Source organism: Podarcis filfolensis (assembly GCF_964270895.1).
Source record: "Podarcis filfolensis genome assembly, chromosome: 1".
Classification (NCBI taxonomy): Eukaryota; Metazoa; Chordata; class Lepidosauria; order Squamata; family Lacertidae; genus Podarcis; species Podarcis filfolensis.
The window spans coordinates 46044317-46063462 of record NC_139604.1 but is presented as its reverse complement, the minus strand read 5'-3'; the positions used below and the strand labels follow the sequence as shown (position 1 = coordinate 46063462).

The following is a 19146-nucleotide window of genomic DNA, read 5'->3' as shown; positions in this document are numbered from 1 at the left end:
AGGGTTTGTTAATTGTGATTTGTGTTCCTTTCAGGTTTGCTGATTTTATCCGAGGAATGCTGAAACTTATACTGCTTCTGTTATTGTCAGGAGCAACTTTGTCATCCATCTGGTTCACTTTGACGTGTTTAACAACTGTCAGTCATCTTCCTTTAACTACAGGTATTCTAATGCCCAGCCTTGTCAAATAAATGGTTTTGGTAGCGGTTCTTAGATATGTGAGATGTTGGAAAAATAAGTTATATTGCAGATTAATTTTCAATAAACTGTTTTAATTCTGTGGTGCTGCTGGGCAGGGGAGATTGGCATACATTGTGGAATTTTTATTTTATTTTTTTGCTGTCACTTCTGAACCCCCAGCGCTACAATGTAACCGCCGCTTTGTAATGTATAATGAAGCAGAGGAGACAGCTGTCAGAATTGACAGTGTAAGACCAATTCACATATGCAAGACTGGACTCTTGAAATCTTCACGTCCATTGACTGAAGTCATTATGTCCATTGATTTCAGTGAGTCTACTCTGAGTGTGACTTATTCAGATACAACCCATACATTAAGCCGGAAGAACTCCCTGTGTCGCCATAAACAAGTTAAAGTAAAAAAAAAGGCAATAAGAAACTGTAATTTTATTTAGTGATATAAAGCCAACAAGGGGAATTTTGAAGTTCATTAAACTGACGTGTCTTTGACAAGGTTTTCAAGACTCCTGTTAGCTGGCTATAAACATTGGTTAAAACACGTGATTAATTCTAACCCTTTAGCCCGACCTGCTTGGAATTCCAGTGGATAATAGTGTGTTTTGTGGTTACTTATCTGGGAACACAAGTATGTAGGGAAATAATAAGCTTGTAATACGTCCAACTAATTAACTTGCCATTTCCCCTTTACTTGTTTTGTTACACCTCCTTTGTATATTACAATAGGTATTATGTATGAAGTACAGGTTGTCCATAGTAATTTTAAGTCAGACAAAAAGTATATGTGTTATTTAGTTTTGAACTAGACTGGGCGAGCATTTCTGAAATTTCTTTGTTTTGATATCGTATGCTTCCCCTACCCTACCCTACCCTACCCTACCCTACCCATCTCTTCATCCCACTTTCTTTTGCAGGGTTTGGGTGGGTTCTCATACCTTCTTGTATCTATATCTTGGGGAGATGCTTGAACTGAAATCCCGGATAGAAATTCAGTATATCTGTATAGTAACTAAACTTCACACTACATATATATATCGTCTAATGATATTAGACAAATTCTTGGAGTATAAGGCTGTCAGTGGCTACTAACTGTGATGGCTGTATACTACATGCAAGATCAGAGATGGCATGCTTCTGGATATCATTTGTTGCGGAATAGCAGCAGGAGAGTGCTCCCAGGCTCAGGACTTCCTTGTGGGCTTCCTAAAGACACCTGATTGATCAGGTGGGAAAACAGGATACTGAACTGGGAATTCCTTTAATCTGATCCAGTCAGGCTCTCCTTTTGTTCATATTCGTACACTTGGTAAGGTTGTTGTACTTGGGGAGGAGGTGTTAGTGAAAGAAGCTGTGCCATGTTGTATTGCTGCATTTTCTGTTGTGCTCTCTTTTTCTTCCTCATCATTGTTTTTAAACTAGTCTTCCGCTTTTGTGGCGTAGTCGCTGCTCATTTCTGTTTGCTTGTTTTCCTTCACTGATTCTCAGTCCCTATCCCACTGGAGCTCAAATTTGTTCCCATTCAATTTACTGAAACATGAAGTTGCTTTATTGGACTTAAGAGCTGATAATCCTTAAGATGGGTAGCCGGGAGTTTATGACTTGGTAGCCTCTGCCTGAAGCTTTGTGCAAATCCATTCATCCATTTAAAACATCAGCTTCTGTTCTCCTGTTTGGAAGCTTTTTCTTCTAAAAGAGAAGGCTTAGAAGATTTTAATTTAAACTGAGAGGTGCCACTACCTGAATGTGTTTTAGAAGTTACACATATGCTTAAATCAGATCTGAGAGGATTGGAGAGGCTTGAAACTATCTTAATAAACCTTGGAAGACAAGTCTTTGGTTTGATGCTGTACTCTCTGTTCTGGAGAGGAGCACTGTTGGTTTGAAGCTGATGTGCTACACCTGCTGTAACTTCTGTAGCCACAGAAATTGCCTCCCCCCCAGCTCTGCCATTGAACTTAAATTAATGAGCGGAGCTTTCATAGAGTACCCTCTCTATATAAATATAACTCTGTCTTATTCAAATTAACTTTGAGACTCCCAAATTGTCCTTGGTGCATAGCTATAAACCAGAAATGAGTACAGCATATTGAAATAGATGTCTGGTTGAGAGGAAATACCACCAGAATTACCGAAACTATAAATTCCATTTGGTGTATCCTTTGATCGGTGTTTCATATTCTAAAATAATCAGCTCTGAAATATTTTTTTAATAAGGCAAGAAAAGTATTTTTAATAGCTGAACAAATCACACGTTGCAGAAGCTGCTGTCTTTGAGATGGCATATCCTTGCACCATTCTTCCCGATCAGGAGTGAAGAGATACATTGAGAGTTTTCCCCTTTGTGCTTGTCTGCACTGTTATCAAATGCAGGTAGTAAAATAAATTGTAATGAAAAGTGAAACTGTCTGAATTGATGCAGCAGAAGCAAACTTATACATTCACTTCAGTTCTTATTTATTGAGATAAAAGTGGACGGGCTTCAGCAGGTGAAAATCACCTCCGTCTCCCTCTGTCTCTGTTTCATGCAAAACCCACTGATCCAAAACAGAGCTGGTAGATCAAGTTTATATTTTGCCAGTCTCAAATCGCTGTTTTCAGAGATTTCAGCACACACAAAACATGATTGCCTGAGAATAACAACCTCTATATTTTTTTTCTTGGTTCTTGTAGCATTAAGTTGCATTGCTTTTTTCCTAGAAGACTGCTGTGACTGTAGAGATGACAGATAATCTCTCAAATGGATTTGATAGCTTTTCATTATTAAAAGCTTTTTTGGCACCCTCCTTCAAGACTGAAGGGAGTTGGTGTCTTGGAAAAGAGAATATTGGACTGTGTTTTAGTAAACCAGGTCAGTGGCTTACTTGGTCAGTTCCATGGTCTGTGTAACTCGCTTAGAGATTTCTGATCTAATAGGGGTGAGTTTGGTTTCTGGAAGGTTTGTTCCTTCTGTCTGCATGAAAGTGTCCATTTCCCCAGTTTATTGTCACATCTTAACCAATTTGACATGCATGCTACCATGAATGTATATGCATGTAAAATGGCAGGGGGTTTGAGGTACAGGGAAATTTGTGGAGTTGAAAGATAATTTTTACACGTTTTGTGAGGATATTTCTGTCAAATGGATTAATGAAATAAATGAATTTGGCTTGCATCCTTTGCCTCAGGTGCAGGGTGTCTTTCCTGAAATCCAACAGCATTACTTTGTGATTCTTTTGGATGTAATGTCCATACAAGTGTGGGATAGCTGAGTCAGTAGAGCTTGATACTCTTAATCTCAGGGCCTTAGGTTTGAGCCCCACGTTGGGTGGGAGATTCCTGCATTGCAGGGGGTTGGACTAGATGACCCACGTGGTCCTTTCCAACTCTACAGTTCTTTGATTCTATGAAAATGGACAATAGACTGGATGTACTTAAGTCAAGGCCATATTTTAGGGAGTAGAGGATCTTAGAAACCTTCTCACAAAGTAAATTTAATTGCAGACCAGATCAGGCTGATGTGAGGGTCATGAAGTGTGCACAACCATAGGCACAACACAGTTTCCAAGACTCTTGGCTTGCAGTGTTTCTTTATTATGCTAGGAGCCACCGATGCAGTGAAGATACTGTAAACTGCAACTCTCATCGTATCTTACCATTGACCATGGTGGCTGGAGCTGATGGGAGATGTAGTTCAAAACATTTAGAGGGCAACATGTTTGCTTACATCACATGCAAATTATCTAATGCTTTGTGAGAATGATCCTATGCCCACGTGGTTGAACAGATCCTGCCCCCACTCTCAGTTGCATATTTCTTTCTCATAGTGAACATATTGGCTACCATTCTTTCCAGTCTTAGGGAACTAAGGATGAAATTTGGTGTTGCACTATTAGAAATCAGCTTGCCAGATGAAACAATCCCCCCTTCCCTGTGGACTGTTCTAGGGGTTCTTGTGACCCCCGGAGCCAATTTCAAGGGGGCAGGGGGGAATTCCCATTGGACAAGCAGAAGCCCTTCCTCAGGTCTTCTGCTGATGGGGTTCATTAGGTGAATTCTGCCAATGATCTTGCTTATTTTTTCATACTAGTTTGGATATTTTATATTTGTGACCAAAAACTTGAGATCATATGCTAGAATGAAAGATTAACATTTGGTATGACAAGTAATTTTATCCCCATAGGCAAAAAAGTGTCTCATATCTGTGACTGACACAAGTTTGTTGGCCTGTCAGTTACAAGTTGATTCCATCCAAATTCAAGTTCTGTCACATTCACTTAATTTTAGTTAATTGTAAGATTAATCTTTTCAGGCTAGGTATCAGTATGCATAATAAGTTGTCTTCATATAGAGCTGTGGGGAATGAAAACTAGAGAACCTTTCACAACAAGATGATCTCTTCCTCTGACATAGCAAGCAGCCTTTGTTTCTCTTTCATTCTTCAGGATCCATGTCTAGAGATTATTGCTAATATCAATATAGTATGCCAACACAATAAATCTTAAGGTTCTAAAAGCCTCTTCTTATCTCATTCTTGTATGCCAGTACAAATTTTAGCACTTGGCGTGATGTTTTCTAAAGCAGAATCCATTAGTTAGAGGTCAGATTCTTATTTTTAGGTTCAGTCATAGAATCGTAGAATCTTTGAGTTGGAAGGGACCCCCAGAGTCATCTAGTCCAACCCCCTGCAATGCAGGAATCTCAGCTAAAGCATCCCTGACAGGTGGCCATCCAACCTCTGCTAAAAAACCTCCAAGGAAGGAGAGTCCACCACCTCTCATGAGAGTCTGTTCCACTGCTGAACAGCTCTTACTGTCAGAAAGTTTTTCCAAATGTTTAGTTGGAATCTCCTTTCTTGTAACTTGAAGCCATTGCAACATTGAAATGGAAACACCCAGCCTTTTCTTGCTGCATTTGCTAGAGACAAAGTTTGCCTATTTCAAACTTAACCACATAGCATTTTAAATACACAAACATAACTTTTTATGTACATTGAACTAATATCCTTAAGATGAACTTCATGATTTTTAGACTTTTTTATTGTGCAACTGAATATTATATGGATGCAATGCATTCTCTTGATTTAGATATTTGTATAGTTTTGTTCTGAAGCTCCTGTCTCACATCCACACTAAATGATATAAGGATGAAAGCAAACCAGCTATTTAAGTGCTAATTTATAGGGCTTTGTGTGGTTTCTTTATTCCTGACCATAACTATGCAATATAATGGCGACCTTTGTGCTCTGGAGTAATTGAGGGAAATGGCACGATTTAATTGATTTGGTTGAACTTACTCTTTTTTCTGTTAATTAAAAGTTCCAGGGTGTATAGCATATAGCTCAGATAAAGTATGGGAGTTCAAATGCAGGGCAGTGCTTGGTGACACTCAGGCTTTGGGGAAGGAATGTGAGATGGCTGGTTAAGAAGTCAGAGCTGGTTCAGCATTAATGCCAGAGCAGCTTTGGATTGACATTGGAGGTTGCACAGGGCATTGGCAATCTTTTTTAAACGATGAAGAGGGAATACACTGTGTATAACGAAAGCAGTTTATCCATGTGTCCAAGTATCTAATTTAGCATTCCCAGTAATACTTCACATTTTCAGGGCAATTGTATGTACGCCAATAATTTGATAATGGTACTTGCTGTATGGGGAGAAAGCAAAGTCAGAAGCAGCCAGATCCAAATTAGTTTCTAGGTTATACTTCCGAAGGGCTGCCTATACATCAGGTTTAGGTAAATGAGAACTTCCAATGGTAAGGCTTGTAAGTCACCGCAAACCTGCAGCATGGGGCTTTTTGTCCCTTTCCTGTATCTCTGAGAAATTCCTTATTGTTCTTATCCATCCATCATCCATCACTCTCACTGCTCAGAGTATGCAAATGTTTGCATGAATATTTCAGCAATGAAACTGCAGCTAGAAGTACTATTCTGCCAGTGCTACATGTTTTAGAAAGATATAACATCAAACTAAATCTCTCCCATTATCAGGCTGGTTTCATAAGCTTTTGATTGGAACCACCTGGAGGAGCCTTCTAGTAGAAAAGGTGAGTGGCTTGGAAAGTTCTTGTGATGAGACCTTGAGTTATACTCCTAGTCAAGCATACTAGTTAACCAAATAGATCAACATAAGCATTATTTGTAGGATTATGCTGAATGTTCTCTCATTTCAGTTTTGAAGTAAAGCAATGCTTTCATGATGGGCAAAATGTACCTGCCCAGAGAAAAACAACCTTATGTATGTTCACATTATTTTGAACCTCTTAGCAGGAAATGGGAAGAAACAAATGGCAGCAGTTTGTGCCTTTTTCCCTTTGTAGAGGGATTTATTTAGGTCTTCTTTTTCCTTAATAGAGCCATTCATATAATGAATGGATGACAATGCTATGTAACCAATGTGTTTTGCTATGTAGCTAATGTGTTACTATTTCTGATAATTCCAAATAGCTAATATTACTAAGCAAAAGCAAATCAAAGTCAATTCATAGTGCTGCTTCTTTGATTACTCAAATGGTGATTTTAGCTGAGGCATCACATCCTACAGAACAGAACTGCATCATGGTGCTGCTGTGAATCCAGTCATACCCAGCTACGTATTGATGTCTGTGAGGGAACACAAATCTCATCCAGAGTGAGAGAGTAGCAGTTCCTGAATAGCTGAGGAATTCGGTCCACTTTTGAAGCAACCACTGAAACATTGCCTAATGCATGGAGAAAGCTTTTAATACTGGCAAAAATGTTTAACAAAACGTATCCCTACTTAGTGCATAAAGGGGGATTAGATTAGAGAGAGAGAGAGAGAGAGAGAGAGAGAGAGAGAGAGAGAGAGAGAGAACTGGCTAAAAGCAACACTACTGAATGAAGGCTAATATGGGTACAATCCAACCCAAGTAAAGTCTGTTTACGTCTAATTGATTTTAATGAGGCAGACTTAAGTCTTTGATTACTTCTGTTGAAATAAATTAGACTTAGAATTTGTCATATTTGTGCTTTTATTTGTGGCCTTGCAATGTAATTTGCATTAGCTAGAGTCATCCTCTTAGTTTTTTCAGTGGTTTGGAATTCTAAAGGACATTCCATTGTCCTTGATCTGCTACTGTTAAGCTCATTGGCTCAGCTGTGATAGAGACAGATCTCCTCCTTCAGTTCTGCCATATTCTTCCTTCCCTTCATCTATGGGAGAAACAGTAACAAACTCTGCACCCCAAGGCAGCTTTAGTCAGCTAGCCATTGGCAGAGAGCTGACAGGCCCTGCAATTTCCAGCAGTAGCTGTGCCACCAGAGGCCATGTGAAGTGGCTCATAGTCATGAATCATCCCTTCCCTACAGCAGTAACATCCAAGCTGAAACTGTGCTGAATTCTACAGGTGAACTCTTTGGCTTAACTGCTGCCATTCTCTGCTGGACTGCTTGCCTCAGAAGGTCTGCTCCTCCTTTCAAACTCGTTAAGAGTTAGATCATGCACAGAGAACCCTTATAATCCACTCTCACTTTTAAACTGTCCAAGTAAAGTACACTAGTAAGACATGTGGCGGGAGACAGTGTTTTTCTGAATAGCAGTGATTTGAAGCCACAGGAGAGGAGAGTGCTCTTGTAGCTCTTGGAAACCAGTGGTTTTCAAGCAGTGTGCTGTGGCATCCTGGGGTACCTTGAATGATGGTCAGGGGTGTCGCAGGCAACACTGGCCTCTGTCCCTCTTGCCTTCCCTTCCTCTTCTGATGCCCTCTTGCGTCTCTGCCTCCCAAAGGCTTGCACAGCTGTTTATTGCAGCAGCCCTGGCTATAAACTCCAGAAATAAATGGTGCCTTTCTTTGGGATGGGGGGCAGCTCAGAGACCTGGAGCGGCAGCAGCAACAGCTGCCCAGAGGACTCCCAAGGAAAGAGGAGAGGAGGCTGAGAGAAGACTCCACAAGAGAGGGTGTTCGAAAAAGAGTGAGAGAGGCTGCCAGCTCTGCAGGCAAAGGGTGACCCATAACTGGGCTCCTGAGCCCCACAGGAGTGCCACAAAAAGAATGCAGCTGGTCAAGGGAGCTGTGGACTCAAGAAGGTTGAAAACCTCTGCCTCAGTCAGCTGAACCTCTTAAGTAAATACCATCAAACCCACAACGAGAATATGACCACACTGGCAGAGCCCTCACTCGATAAATTACTGTGTTGTGGGTGTATTTATTTCTTTTCAGGGAACATATGAATACTTTATGGCGATATTAACACACGTTCCATTTTTAAATTGCATATATGTTCATACATGTCAGTAGATTCTCTTTAGCTCTGAGAAAGCCTTGCCTGGTTGTTGAATCATTTTCTAACAGGCAGACGTAGGCACCTGCATACATTAAAAGCTGTACAGTGGTACCTCAGGTTAAGTACTTGATTCGTTCCGGAGGTCCGTACTTAACCTGAAACTGTTCTTAACCTGAAGCACCACTTTAGCTAATGGGGCCTCCTGCTGCTGCCGTGCCGCCGGAGCACGATTTCTGTTCTCATCCTGAAGCAAAGTTATTAACCTGAAGCACTATTTCTGGGTTAGCGGAGTCTGTAACCTGAAGCGTATGTAACCTGAGGTACCACTGTATTCTTCTGTTAAGTTTGCTGCCCAAATTATACAGCTGCATGTTCACCTGCAATCTGTGCCCTTGTAACTAGGAAAAAAACCATATGTGAGCTTGTGAGCTACTTTTCCATATGAAGAAGTAGCACCTTGTGGTATTTCTCTTGCTTAGGAAAAGCATTATTTAACAATGCCTTCAATGTAGCTTGAAGCCCAGAATAACGATAGACCATGCTTTGATCCCTCTTACCTGTAGGCACTTTAAGATTGGAGAGTCTTGGGTATTTCTTCCTGGGGAAGTTGGAAGGAAAATTCCACAATATATGTCTAAACCAGCTTTGTTTACCTTATTGTCTATACCAAAGTGAGCAAGAGAGTTTTGTGTTTGTATCTTGGTTATAGTTTATTACAACCAAGCTAGTTTATAATTTCTATTCTACATTTCTGTTTAATAATAATTGATAATAGTAAATCAAAGCAGCTTACACTGACATTAAATTTATCAACATGCCCAGTAAAACAGTACAGTGACAATAATAGAAGATCACTTTTAAAGACATGGGGTTTGATCCAAGCATACCCTTTTATCCATGGAGGGAGTGTCAGTAACGTCACATTCTACGCTGTTCTGGAGGGTACCTCAAATACATTTTCAGGGGTGCACTAGGTTGAAAGAGGAACTTGTGAAAATTGTGCCCCCTACACTACCATTTGTGGGTGCCAGGAGACCTTTTCCCCAAGTGGAATTCCACTCCAACCTTATGAAGTGAAGTTAGTTTAAAAATATAACCCAAAATAGCATGTATGTCTCTCTGCACTTCCTTAAAAAATGTACATTCCTTTTTTAAGTAAGTGTGATATCTCTTTGATTAGGTTACTTAGGAAACCAGTTCACCTGAAGGAGATGGGACCTCTCATGCTGCTGTTAATGACTTTTGGTCATTTGCTGTGTTTTGTTTTGCTTTGAGGCAGAGTTCCAGAGAGTGTTTTGTTTGAAGTATACGGTAATTTCACTATGATTTTTGTGGAGAATAGAAAGTAAACCAGATTTATTCTTTAACTGCAAGCCACGTCCATGACTTTTTCGTGTGAATAAGAACTTGATCAATATGCACTGGAATAAGAATATTTCTAGTGAACTGCATTAAATTGATGAACATACCCTATGGGGAAATCCTTTTTTGTTTTTGTGTAATTCCATTACTTAATTATGGGAAAGCCTGCTATGTTAAAATTACACCGCTCAGGTTTCATGAGAGACTGTTAACACTTGGCTACTTCCCTGCCAGCTTGCATAATAATTAGCTTCACGCAGAGTAAAATAGTGGGACTTCAAATGAAGTAAATATTGCGGGGCACGAGCAGGATCTGATATCACATAGGGTCAGTTAGAGGAAAACAGATTGCTAGTTCTGTCTGTTAGAAATCACTGTGATGAGTTCACAACAAATACTCCTATTCTTTACACTGTGCTCGACTTCCCAGTAATAATTGACCACCCTACATCCACTGTTGTGCAGCAAACAAGCAATGTGATTTGTCTTGTCTTCAGTTCAGTATGGTTTTAAATACCATTACTCAGGAGCCACCTCGTTCCCAAGTTTGCCTTGTGAAAATACATCTAATGGGATGGGGTGCTTACTAAATTGAGACGAATGAGGCAAACTGGCATGGACATATAGGATGAAATCTTTGTCAGAGAGCAAGATTTTTAATTATTTTTTGGGCAATATTGTTCTGTTGAACTGCTGAGTTTTCCTCAATCTGCTGCGTCTGTTGGCTATGTTCAGATGACACAGTTAACTTGTTTACTGGGATCGGAACAAGCCTTAGGCTTTGGCTCTGTGGCCTACCAAGCCCTAAACTGCTGTTAATCTTTACTATGGTTTGTTGAAATAAGCCAGCTTTAAACTAATTATTTCAAGTTAGCTTGTTTCATACAAACCATAGTTAACCTTGGTTTATTGCATTTGGACTAAAAGGCAAGGTGAATCAAAAGTTTACAAGTGAAAATAACTTCTTTTTGTAAACAGCAGGACTCTGTACTCTGGTGCAGATGTAACCCTGGCTATTACCAATTCTTTGTATATTGGGAGCCAGCCTTGGGTTTCCCCTTGGTTTCCTTAACCTTGGTTGACGATTACTTCTGCACTATCACATGTGATGCTATACTGTACGTAAGGCAAACAGAAGAATGGATGGAATACCTAAATGCAGTGCTTTTTTTCTAAAAAAAATATTTAGGGGTAAATTCTCATATTGAAACTCTCATTTTCCTACTCATATTAAAATACTGCTCCTCAATGAGGCCAAACTTAGATTCACAAAATATTACGGGGTATGTGTACCCCTGCATACCCCCAGAAAAAGCACTGCCTAAATGCCTAAAGTGTTTTCTTAGAAAACCCTCCCTCCCTTCCCATTTGTGTTTTTAAATGTAGTTCTACATATTCTGGTGCAAATAAAGGTGTCCCTTCACCCATCCACACACTTTCCCTTTGCTTCTGGCTCTGAAATCCTATCAGATGCCAGACTACAAAATAAAAAATCTAAACCATGATTACTTTTTCTTTAAGAGGGATTAGAGGACACTTGCATTGCAAAACTGTGTTGCTGGCACCAATACAAAACAAAACAAAACACAACAACCTAGCTTGTGCAACAGATTTACTAAGTTACAAGTCTCAGTGAGGACTTTTTGTTAAATCTATGGGAGTTGTGGCAAGGGATTGGCTCATTCTGCTTCAGCAAGAAGAGCTCATTGGCTTCATGACATTACATTTCGTTTCAACTCTCCCTGAACCATGCTGAACTTCACTTGGAACGTTCCTCTGCTTTTTTTTAATCCTGAAGCTGTAATCAAAGAACATACAAGGAATGAAAAAAGCTTATGAGTGCCTTAATTCAACAACCTAGGCATGTTACAAAAAGAAACAACCCACAAAGCCGCAATCCTCTGTAAAGGCTAACCTAATCAGTCCTATTCCAAATCTATGCCGTTTATCTCTAGCAGTCCCCCCCCCCCCGGGTTTTGTCTCTAGGCATACCCTTTTCTACGATGAAATATGCACCTCTGCCCTGGGAAAGAAGCGTATCACACAGATGATCTGATGAATAGCTATTTGTGCCTTATATTTAAGCCCTTGCTATCCCTTCTTCATGACTCTTCATATATTAACAAGTGGGCATCTTTTTCAGCACTTCCAGAAAAGAGATACAGAAGATAATATTTTCTAGCAAGAGGGAATGATTTAAATCAAGATGGTTTAAAATCAGTGATTTGAATGAGCAAGAAAAAGGAGGTTGATTTAAGTCAAGTTTTCTTTTGATACTACTTCACATTTTTCCTAAAAGATGGTGCAAACTACTAAACTCTGTTAATTTACAGAATATTGCTTACCCTGTTCCATATGTACAACCAAGCCTTGCATCTCTTAGTCTCAGTATACATTTTACATACTTCCTCCTTTTTCCCTGTAGAGGGAATGTCTCTAAAATGTTCTCATATAGGATCTTTCTTATGACAAACACCCATGACAGTTTGCAAAGTTAGCAGCAGAATCCTATTTGCCCAGGAGTAAATCCTCTTGAGTTCAGTAGGGCTTTAACTATAAGTGAATATAGGACTGCAGCACAAGTATGGAGAATAATAGAGACCTGAGCGCTGCATAAGTTTGTCTTCCAGTCTTCTTTCCGGTTGCTCCTTTCTGCATCTCTTGGTCCACATTTAACAAAAATGAGGTATCCATGATTGATAGGTCAAAGCAGGGGTGATTATTACTAGGCAGACTAGAGCTGTTGATTCTCATCAGATTAAGATGAAATGCCTATATCTGAGTAATGATAAGATAGGTTCTTCATTGAGACAGAAAAATCTATCTGGATATATCTGATGGAAGGGGTTGATTCAGTGCATATAAATGAACTGTAGGTCTAACACAGCCTTGTGACTATACCCCACCCCCAAGTTACTACTAGCCTGTTAAAAGAAAAGAAAAAGCACTAACCTGCTAGGTGCTGTCCAAAGAGGGATGGAGAGCGGCATTTCTGCGCTGGGTGCAGAGGAGAGACAAGGTGCTCCATCCTTCCTCCAACAGCCCACTCCTTTCTGTGCATGGAATCCTCGTTGTCAGTGACTACAAAGCTACTATCAAGGTTGGCTAATGTTCTTATATCCAAATTAATTTACATTTGATCTCTTTATTATATAAGAGAAACTTAGCAAACCTTGTCAGAGGAATCCCTGTGTAGGAGTTTCCACTTGTGCAGTGGGGCTTTCCCCCCACTCTCCTCCCCCTGTGCCCCTGAAATTACCTTGTGGCGGGGAGTTGGGAGGATCCCCAGAATAGGGTGGGTGGGTGTGGTTTGTTCTGCTTGTGCAGAGAGAATGTTCATCACAGTGCAAAATTGAATTCCACCCTCCGTATTTTCAATTCTTAAAAACATCAAAATCCAATTATTACTATTTTTAAAAAATCTTAAATCTGATTTTTAGTCCACCTAGCATGCTTATATTTGAGAGGAAGCCAATAGAGACATCAAAGGTGGTGAATATGGGATTAATCTCAGTACCAGGTCATATGTCTATCCCCAAGATAGTAACGTCAGCACGTGGGCCGGTGCGGCTGTAGCATTTCTCCCTGAAATGTGGTTAAAGGAATTGAACTGGGCTGCAGTGTTGTGCTCCTCTCCCTTAGAAAGTCAGGTGGCCCTCTGCCTTCACCATAATGAGAGGAGTATAACTATTACATTTCAACTGCCCGGTGGTGCCTTGGCTGCTTCATTTCTTTATGTCAAGGGACTTTGTCTGAATTTGCCATAGTGTGAAAATCTCCAAAGTTGCCATATCAGAGAGAAATTATTTCTGAAGTGTTGTTTTTTTCCCTGTCACTTGAGAGCAGTTTCAGATAAAAGGTTTTAGAACAAGGAGGTCAAGTGTGTGACAGCCTGTTTTCCTCTGCCCTAGAAATATATTTATGAACTCGCACTCAAGTCCCCCCCCCCCCACTCCGCAAAACCCATTTTTGGTTTTATTTTAGCTGAAAGAACTTCCTCATCCTCCGGTGCCCTTGAGAGCACATTGAGATAGGCGTACAGTGTTTGTTTGTTTCTGAGAGCAGAACATTTGTTAGAAGCTGGAGAAGATTGCTTTCCATTCCCCTCTCTCACTGCAACAGACATCCAAATGCCAGGGACACAAGAAGGTTTTGTTCTAACCCAGAGTGTGAACTTGCACCATGAAGAAAGTGGCTGGGGATTCTTTCTAGCTTTCAAGTGCCGTGGGTTGAGGTGATCTTCAGCACAGTACATTTACCTGCTTACCTCATAAGCTAGATGCTCTTCTCTACTTAATGCCACAACCCACCACATAGTGAAGCTTGATTAATTCATTTGATTCCTGAGGGTACTGTCCTGGACTGTGCCTCTTCTGAGTCCTCTTCCAGGCTAGGCACTGTACTCCATGCTAGACCAGCAGTCACTTCCAGATGCAAGCAATTGCGGAAAGTTAACTTCCTAAATAGTATTTTCTGCAGCCACAAATTCCCCATTTGGTTAGTTTGGGACTCTGCTTTAAAAGATCTGGACTGCTCTTCTATTTAAGTCAAGCCAGAGGGAATGTAGCATTCTATAGCAGTGTTTTTCAACCACTGTTCCGCGGCACACTAGTGTGCCGCGAGATGTTGCCTGGTGTGCCGTGGGAAAAATTGAAAAATTTGAAAGATATTTTTTTTTTAAAAGTCAAATTTTCGCCCACTAGGCGGGCGCCGGACTGTGTCCTGGGCATGGGGTGGGGTGGGGTTTTTGACCCCACCCTCGGCCAGCCGGGGCGCCAATTGGCGCTCCTCAGGGGGACACCCTCCACTTTTCTGATGTCCGGGCTGTGATTGGTCCAGACTCCAGCCTGGACCTATCACAGTAGGACATCATCTTCCGACTTCCTTCCCGTCCGAGCACAGTGTGCGCAGCAGCGGAGAGAAGAAGACGTCGCGTTTAACATTTTCTAATGGTGGTGTGCCTCGTGATTTTTTTTCATGAAGCAAGTGTGCCTTTGCCCAAAAAAGGTTGAAAAACACTGTTCTATAGCATTGGCTGTACTGGATACAAAGGCCTGTGAACCTGGTAAATCCTTAGAGTTTGGTTTTCCTGTAATGGGGAAGCCTGAATTAATTCTGGCCTTCATAGTTAACAGCAAGAGAGGTTAATTCACAGTTCATTCCCAATTTAGCACAGTAATTAGCTGTTTGTAGAACACTATTTGTGTTTGTTTTGGAGTTAAATACACATAGATGTAAGCCACACTTTTAAAAATCTGCTGCACCTTTATAGAGTGAAATTTAAACTTCCTGACTTAATTCACTAAAACATAATGCAAACATTTGTTTTTTAATTGGTCAATTTTAAAGCAGACAGATGCTTCGAAAGGAACGATGTAATGAAATTATATCCATTTAACAAAATCTGCTGCTTATTATTTGTTTTCCAATTAAGTGTCAGTTAAGAAGCAATTTCTGTAGGTGGGAAGAAGAGGTATAGGCATTGTTTCTAACATTATATAAAGCCCAGAGCTGTAGCTGAAAAAAATGGTCCAGGATCCAGTGGGGCATTTAATCACAGCTCCATCTGCAACCAAGCCCTTTGAATGGATACTAGCTTTTTGTTAAATGTTAACCCTCATTTAACCCTCTTTAATGTTCTTCTTTAACCAGGGCTTTGGCTGATTGACATCCAGTGCCCTTTTAAAATATGATGGGGGTGTTATTGGGTTGTTCTTGTTCTTGTTTTTATTATGTATGTGATTTTATGTTGTGATTTTATCTTGTGAACCGCCCTGAGACCTATGGGTATAGGGCAGTATACAAATATAATAATAATAATAATAATAATAATAATAATAATAATAATAATAATAAATAAATATATATATAATATATCTTCATCAATATGATGTACTTTCTCAGTTAAAATTATGAGTACTTCACTCTTGCAAGTAAGCATATGATGGCACACAATTTATGATAAAAGAGGGGGGAAATTAAAGCAAGCTTTTGATCAGGTACTAAAGTCCAGTTCAAAACATTCTCAGCCTTCTGCATGCAGTTGAAGCCCCCTCTATGGACACGTTCATGTGAACAATGTAATGTGTGACCTGGGTCATTATCAGATACACCTGTAATCTCCTGACGGAGATTGCCAATAGTGACACTTTTTTTTTTTTTTTTTTTTGGCTGCCATAGTCACAAGAATTGCCTTTGGTAGCTGTGCTACCTCTGGTGGCATAATACATTTTAAAATAATTTAATATTGAGATGACCTGAATAAGAATTCTCATTAACACATCCCTAGAAACAGACTGGATACATCGCATAATTCAGGTGCTGAACTGGTGGAAATACACTCATAGTTCTAGTATTTAAGTGCACTAATAGAGTTGTGGTATAAAATGTCTTCAAAATAGTTTGTACTTTAAAAAATTTTTGCACTATTGTTATTTCCTGCCCCTGGGTTTCCTTTTATTAATGCTGTTTTTATACTGTTTTAAATGCCATGTTGGGTTGTTGTTGTTGTTTTGTATATATTATGGTGTTAACTTTTATGGTAAGCACCTGAGAACTTTTTGTTGCTGGGGAGTGTCTAAATAAAATAGGTAAATAATCAAATGTGCTTTTAAAAATCTCTTGCAGCCACCTTGTATACTTCTGGCATCTTGTTTGGCGTCTTCTTGAACAGCAGCGTACCTATTTTCTTTGAACTTTTTGTGGAAACTGTCTACCCTGTTCCAGAAGGGATTACTTGCGGCGTGACCACTTTCCTAAGCAACATGTTCATGGGAGTTCTTTTATTTTTTCTTACTTTCTACAATAAAGGTAAGGAGTATTTAGATGCTTGTGGTGTATCAATTTGTTAGCACAACGTATTTCAGCTGGGAGTTTTATTTTTGGCTTCACCAGGAAGAGGAGCTTCATGGAGATTCTTCTGTTAACACTAATGATGTGTATAAATCCCTTAGCATTTGTAGAAGAATAGGCCTCCCTATGTGTTCGTCTTTATAAGTCTGCCAGTCAAAGATTGAAATCTTCACATAGAATTGTTCCTTTGAAGGCAGGGCAGTGGGATGCCTTTGAGATAAATACTGTGGTGGCTTTAAAAAAAAAAAAAAAAAGACGACAAAGAACCACGTAATGTTATGACCATTAATAACATACGTAGCTAGAGGCAGGCTAAAACAGCGATAAAACTAATCCAATCTCATGCTTCAGGGTCTAATCTGGTTGTTTCAGGGGGGTAAGAAGAAGCATGTGGTTTCTTTTTCGTCTTCCAGACCTGGTCTTTTGACCACACTCACAATTTACAGATTGGCAAAAGAGGGGGTATCTCCCCACTGTCCTGTTTTCAGACAAAAGATCGTAAACTGAGGAGGGGAGAGTTGTGGGTTGTTATGTGTTGCTATAGTGCAGGTGAGGGGAAACTCCTTCAGTTCAAGGTCCCACCATTTTTGACAGGTGGGCAGGGCCACCCACATTTCGATCACCAGGCACCATACACCATAATTCTGGTTTCAAGCCAGCGGCAAGCACAATCTAGTCCCGCAACACTAAAAACAGTTGATGGTCACGTGGGCCTGGTTTGTTCAAAATGGCCTGACAGATACCTTCCCAGTGCAATGCTATAGAGATAAAGGGTTGGCTCAACCTGAAGCCTCTGAGCTTTGCTCCTGTAGAGCACAAAGGGTGTGGAACCATCTGAAGAATGTTGACAGGGTTTCTTCTCCCCACCCCCCTTCTGAAACATACCCTCTCATACAATAGAGAAAAGGTCTTTAGCCTAATGTACATCTTCTTGTACATCTCCCATACTTAGAGTGTATGTGTTTGCAGATCTGTTTGTTGTATGCATGCACTACATGCTGTTGTTTGCACGTTCATATAAAATGCCCTGTGTGCACATGTAAATAATGAGCCAGGAATGCAATGGCCCTTAGCTATTGGTTGAAAGGATGAATATTTCTGCAACCTCACATATATCAGTCCTTTCCATATTTGATTTTTCTTCAGCTCTTGCTGTTCTTTCACAAGAACTGCCATAGAATCATCCTCACCTACGATGCCATGATTCCTTGGAGGGAGAATAGAGTACACATAGATTTTGCTGTTAGTGCCTCCCAGTATACGCTTCTATTAGATATGCCAGCAGAGCTGACTTACAACACACATGATGACTGCCACTGGTGCATTGTAATGCCATAAGTTTCGTTTCTTGCTTTGAATTATTATTTTTTAAGCGCATTCTTGTTAGTTGACATCATTTTGGCCAGAAAAAATAGCTTTGACATTTGAAAGCCCCATAAAGACGGTTGCCGTCTTTTAAACAAATATATAGACCACTTACGGTTGGATAGTTTCCATGTATTAATTTGGCAGTTTGAGGGAGAGCAGCATAAGGGAATGTGAGGATACTGGAAACTTTGGTGATTTTACTTAGTTGGTGTACATTCTATTCAATGTGGTAAAAGGTAAAGCTTTTGATGGAATTGATAGCAAAAATATTAGTAGTGGGTGATGCCTAATAGAACATAAAGAGATATTTTTGACGAAGCAGTGCTGTCTATAACATTGAGTTTTGCACCTTTAGCTCTGTGAGTTACTGGGATTAAACCAAGCCAGTGTTGTTAGGTGGTTTTAGTCCTGAGGGTGCATTTAGAGTTCTGTAAAAACAGTGAACAAAGTAGGCATTTCTTCAGAAATACACATAATATTGATAGGGAGGTGGCATTTACATTGTCCTTGCTTACTGATTAACTTTAATAATTAACCATTGGACAGCATTGGTTTGGACTGCATCTTTTGCTGGAGAAATTACATTTGCTTGTCCTGACAAGCCAAATCAGACTGCTGTTGTTGATGAAAATGATATTCTCTCAATTCAAGACTAGGAAGGCAAAATAATAGCTGATGGGAGCCAAAAGAATTGACTAAATGAACACACCCTGTAGATCTTTAAAAAGCACTCATAGCTCATTCTGGAATGATTTACAGACTCTGGATTTGAAATCCAATTTATAAATATGGTCTCACTGTGCTCCACTTTCCTGACACATAGCTGTATAAGCCTAATTTTCTTGTGAGCATTTGGAATTGTGGTAGGATGATGCTCTTAATTTTTCTCCACCACAATGTCTGCAACAGCAAAGGAGTTGTGAAGACCTCATCCCATCATTGTGACTTACTTACCAAGCAAATTAAGATGGCTAAAATTTAATTAAATTTGTTTTTTAAAATGTTCCACGACAAGGGTTATAAGCAAATCATAAACTTTGTCTCAATGTGTTTATTCTCACTGCATCTTCTTAAATCAAAATCTTTGGTGCTTTATAATGCTTTTCGTTTATGTGTAAATAGTTTTGTTTCTGTTAGTTCTCAAG

At 39.9% G+C, this 19146-nt stretch overlaps 1 protein-coding gene across 3 annotated transcripts in view; it reads left to right on the top strand.

Annotated features, from left to right (window-relative positions):
* Positions 1 to 19146, top strand: part of SLC49A4 (solute carrier family 49 member 4) — a 67324-nt gene that overhangs the window by 40743 nt on the left and 7435 nt on the right. For all 3 annotated transcript variants that reach the window (XM_083585648.1, XM_083585646.1, XM_083585647.1), the window contains exons 7-8: positions 35 to 162; positions 16409 to 16591. In XM_083585648.1, coding sequence (XP_083441774.1) covers positions 35 to 162; positions 16409 to 16591 — 311 coding nt within the window. The remainder of the gene's footprint in view (positions 1 to 34; positions 163 to 16408; positions 16592 to 19146) is intronic.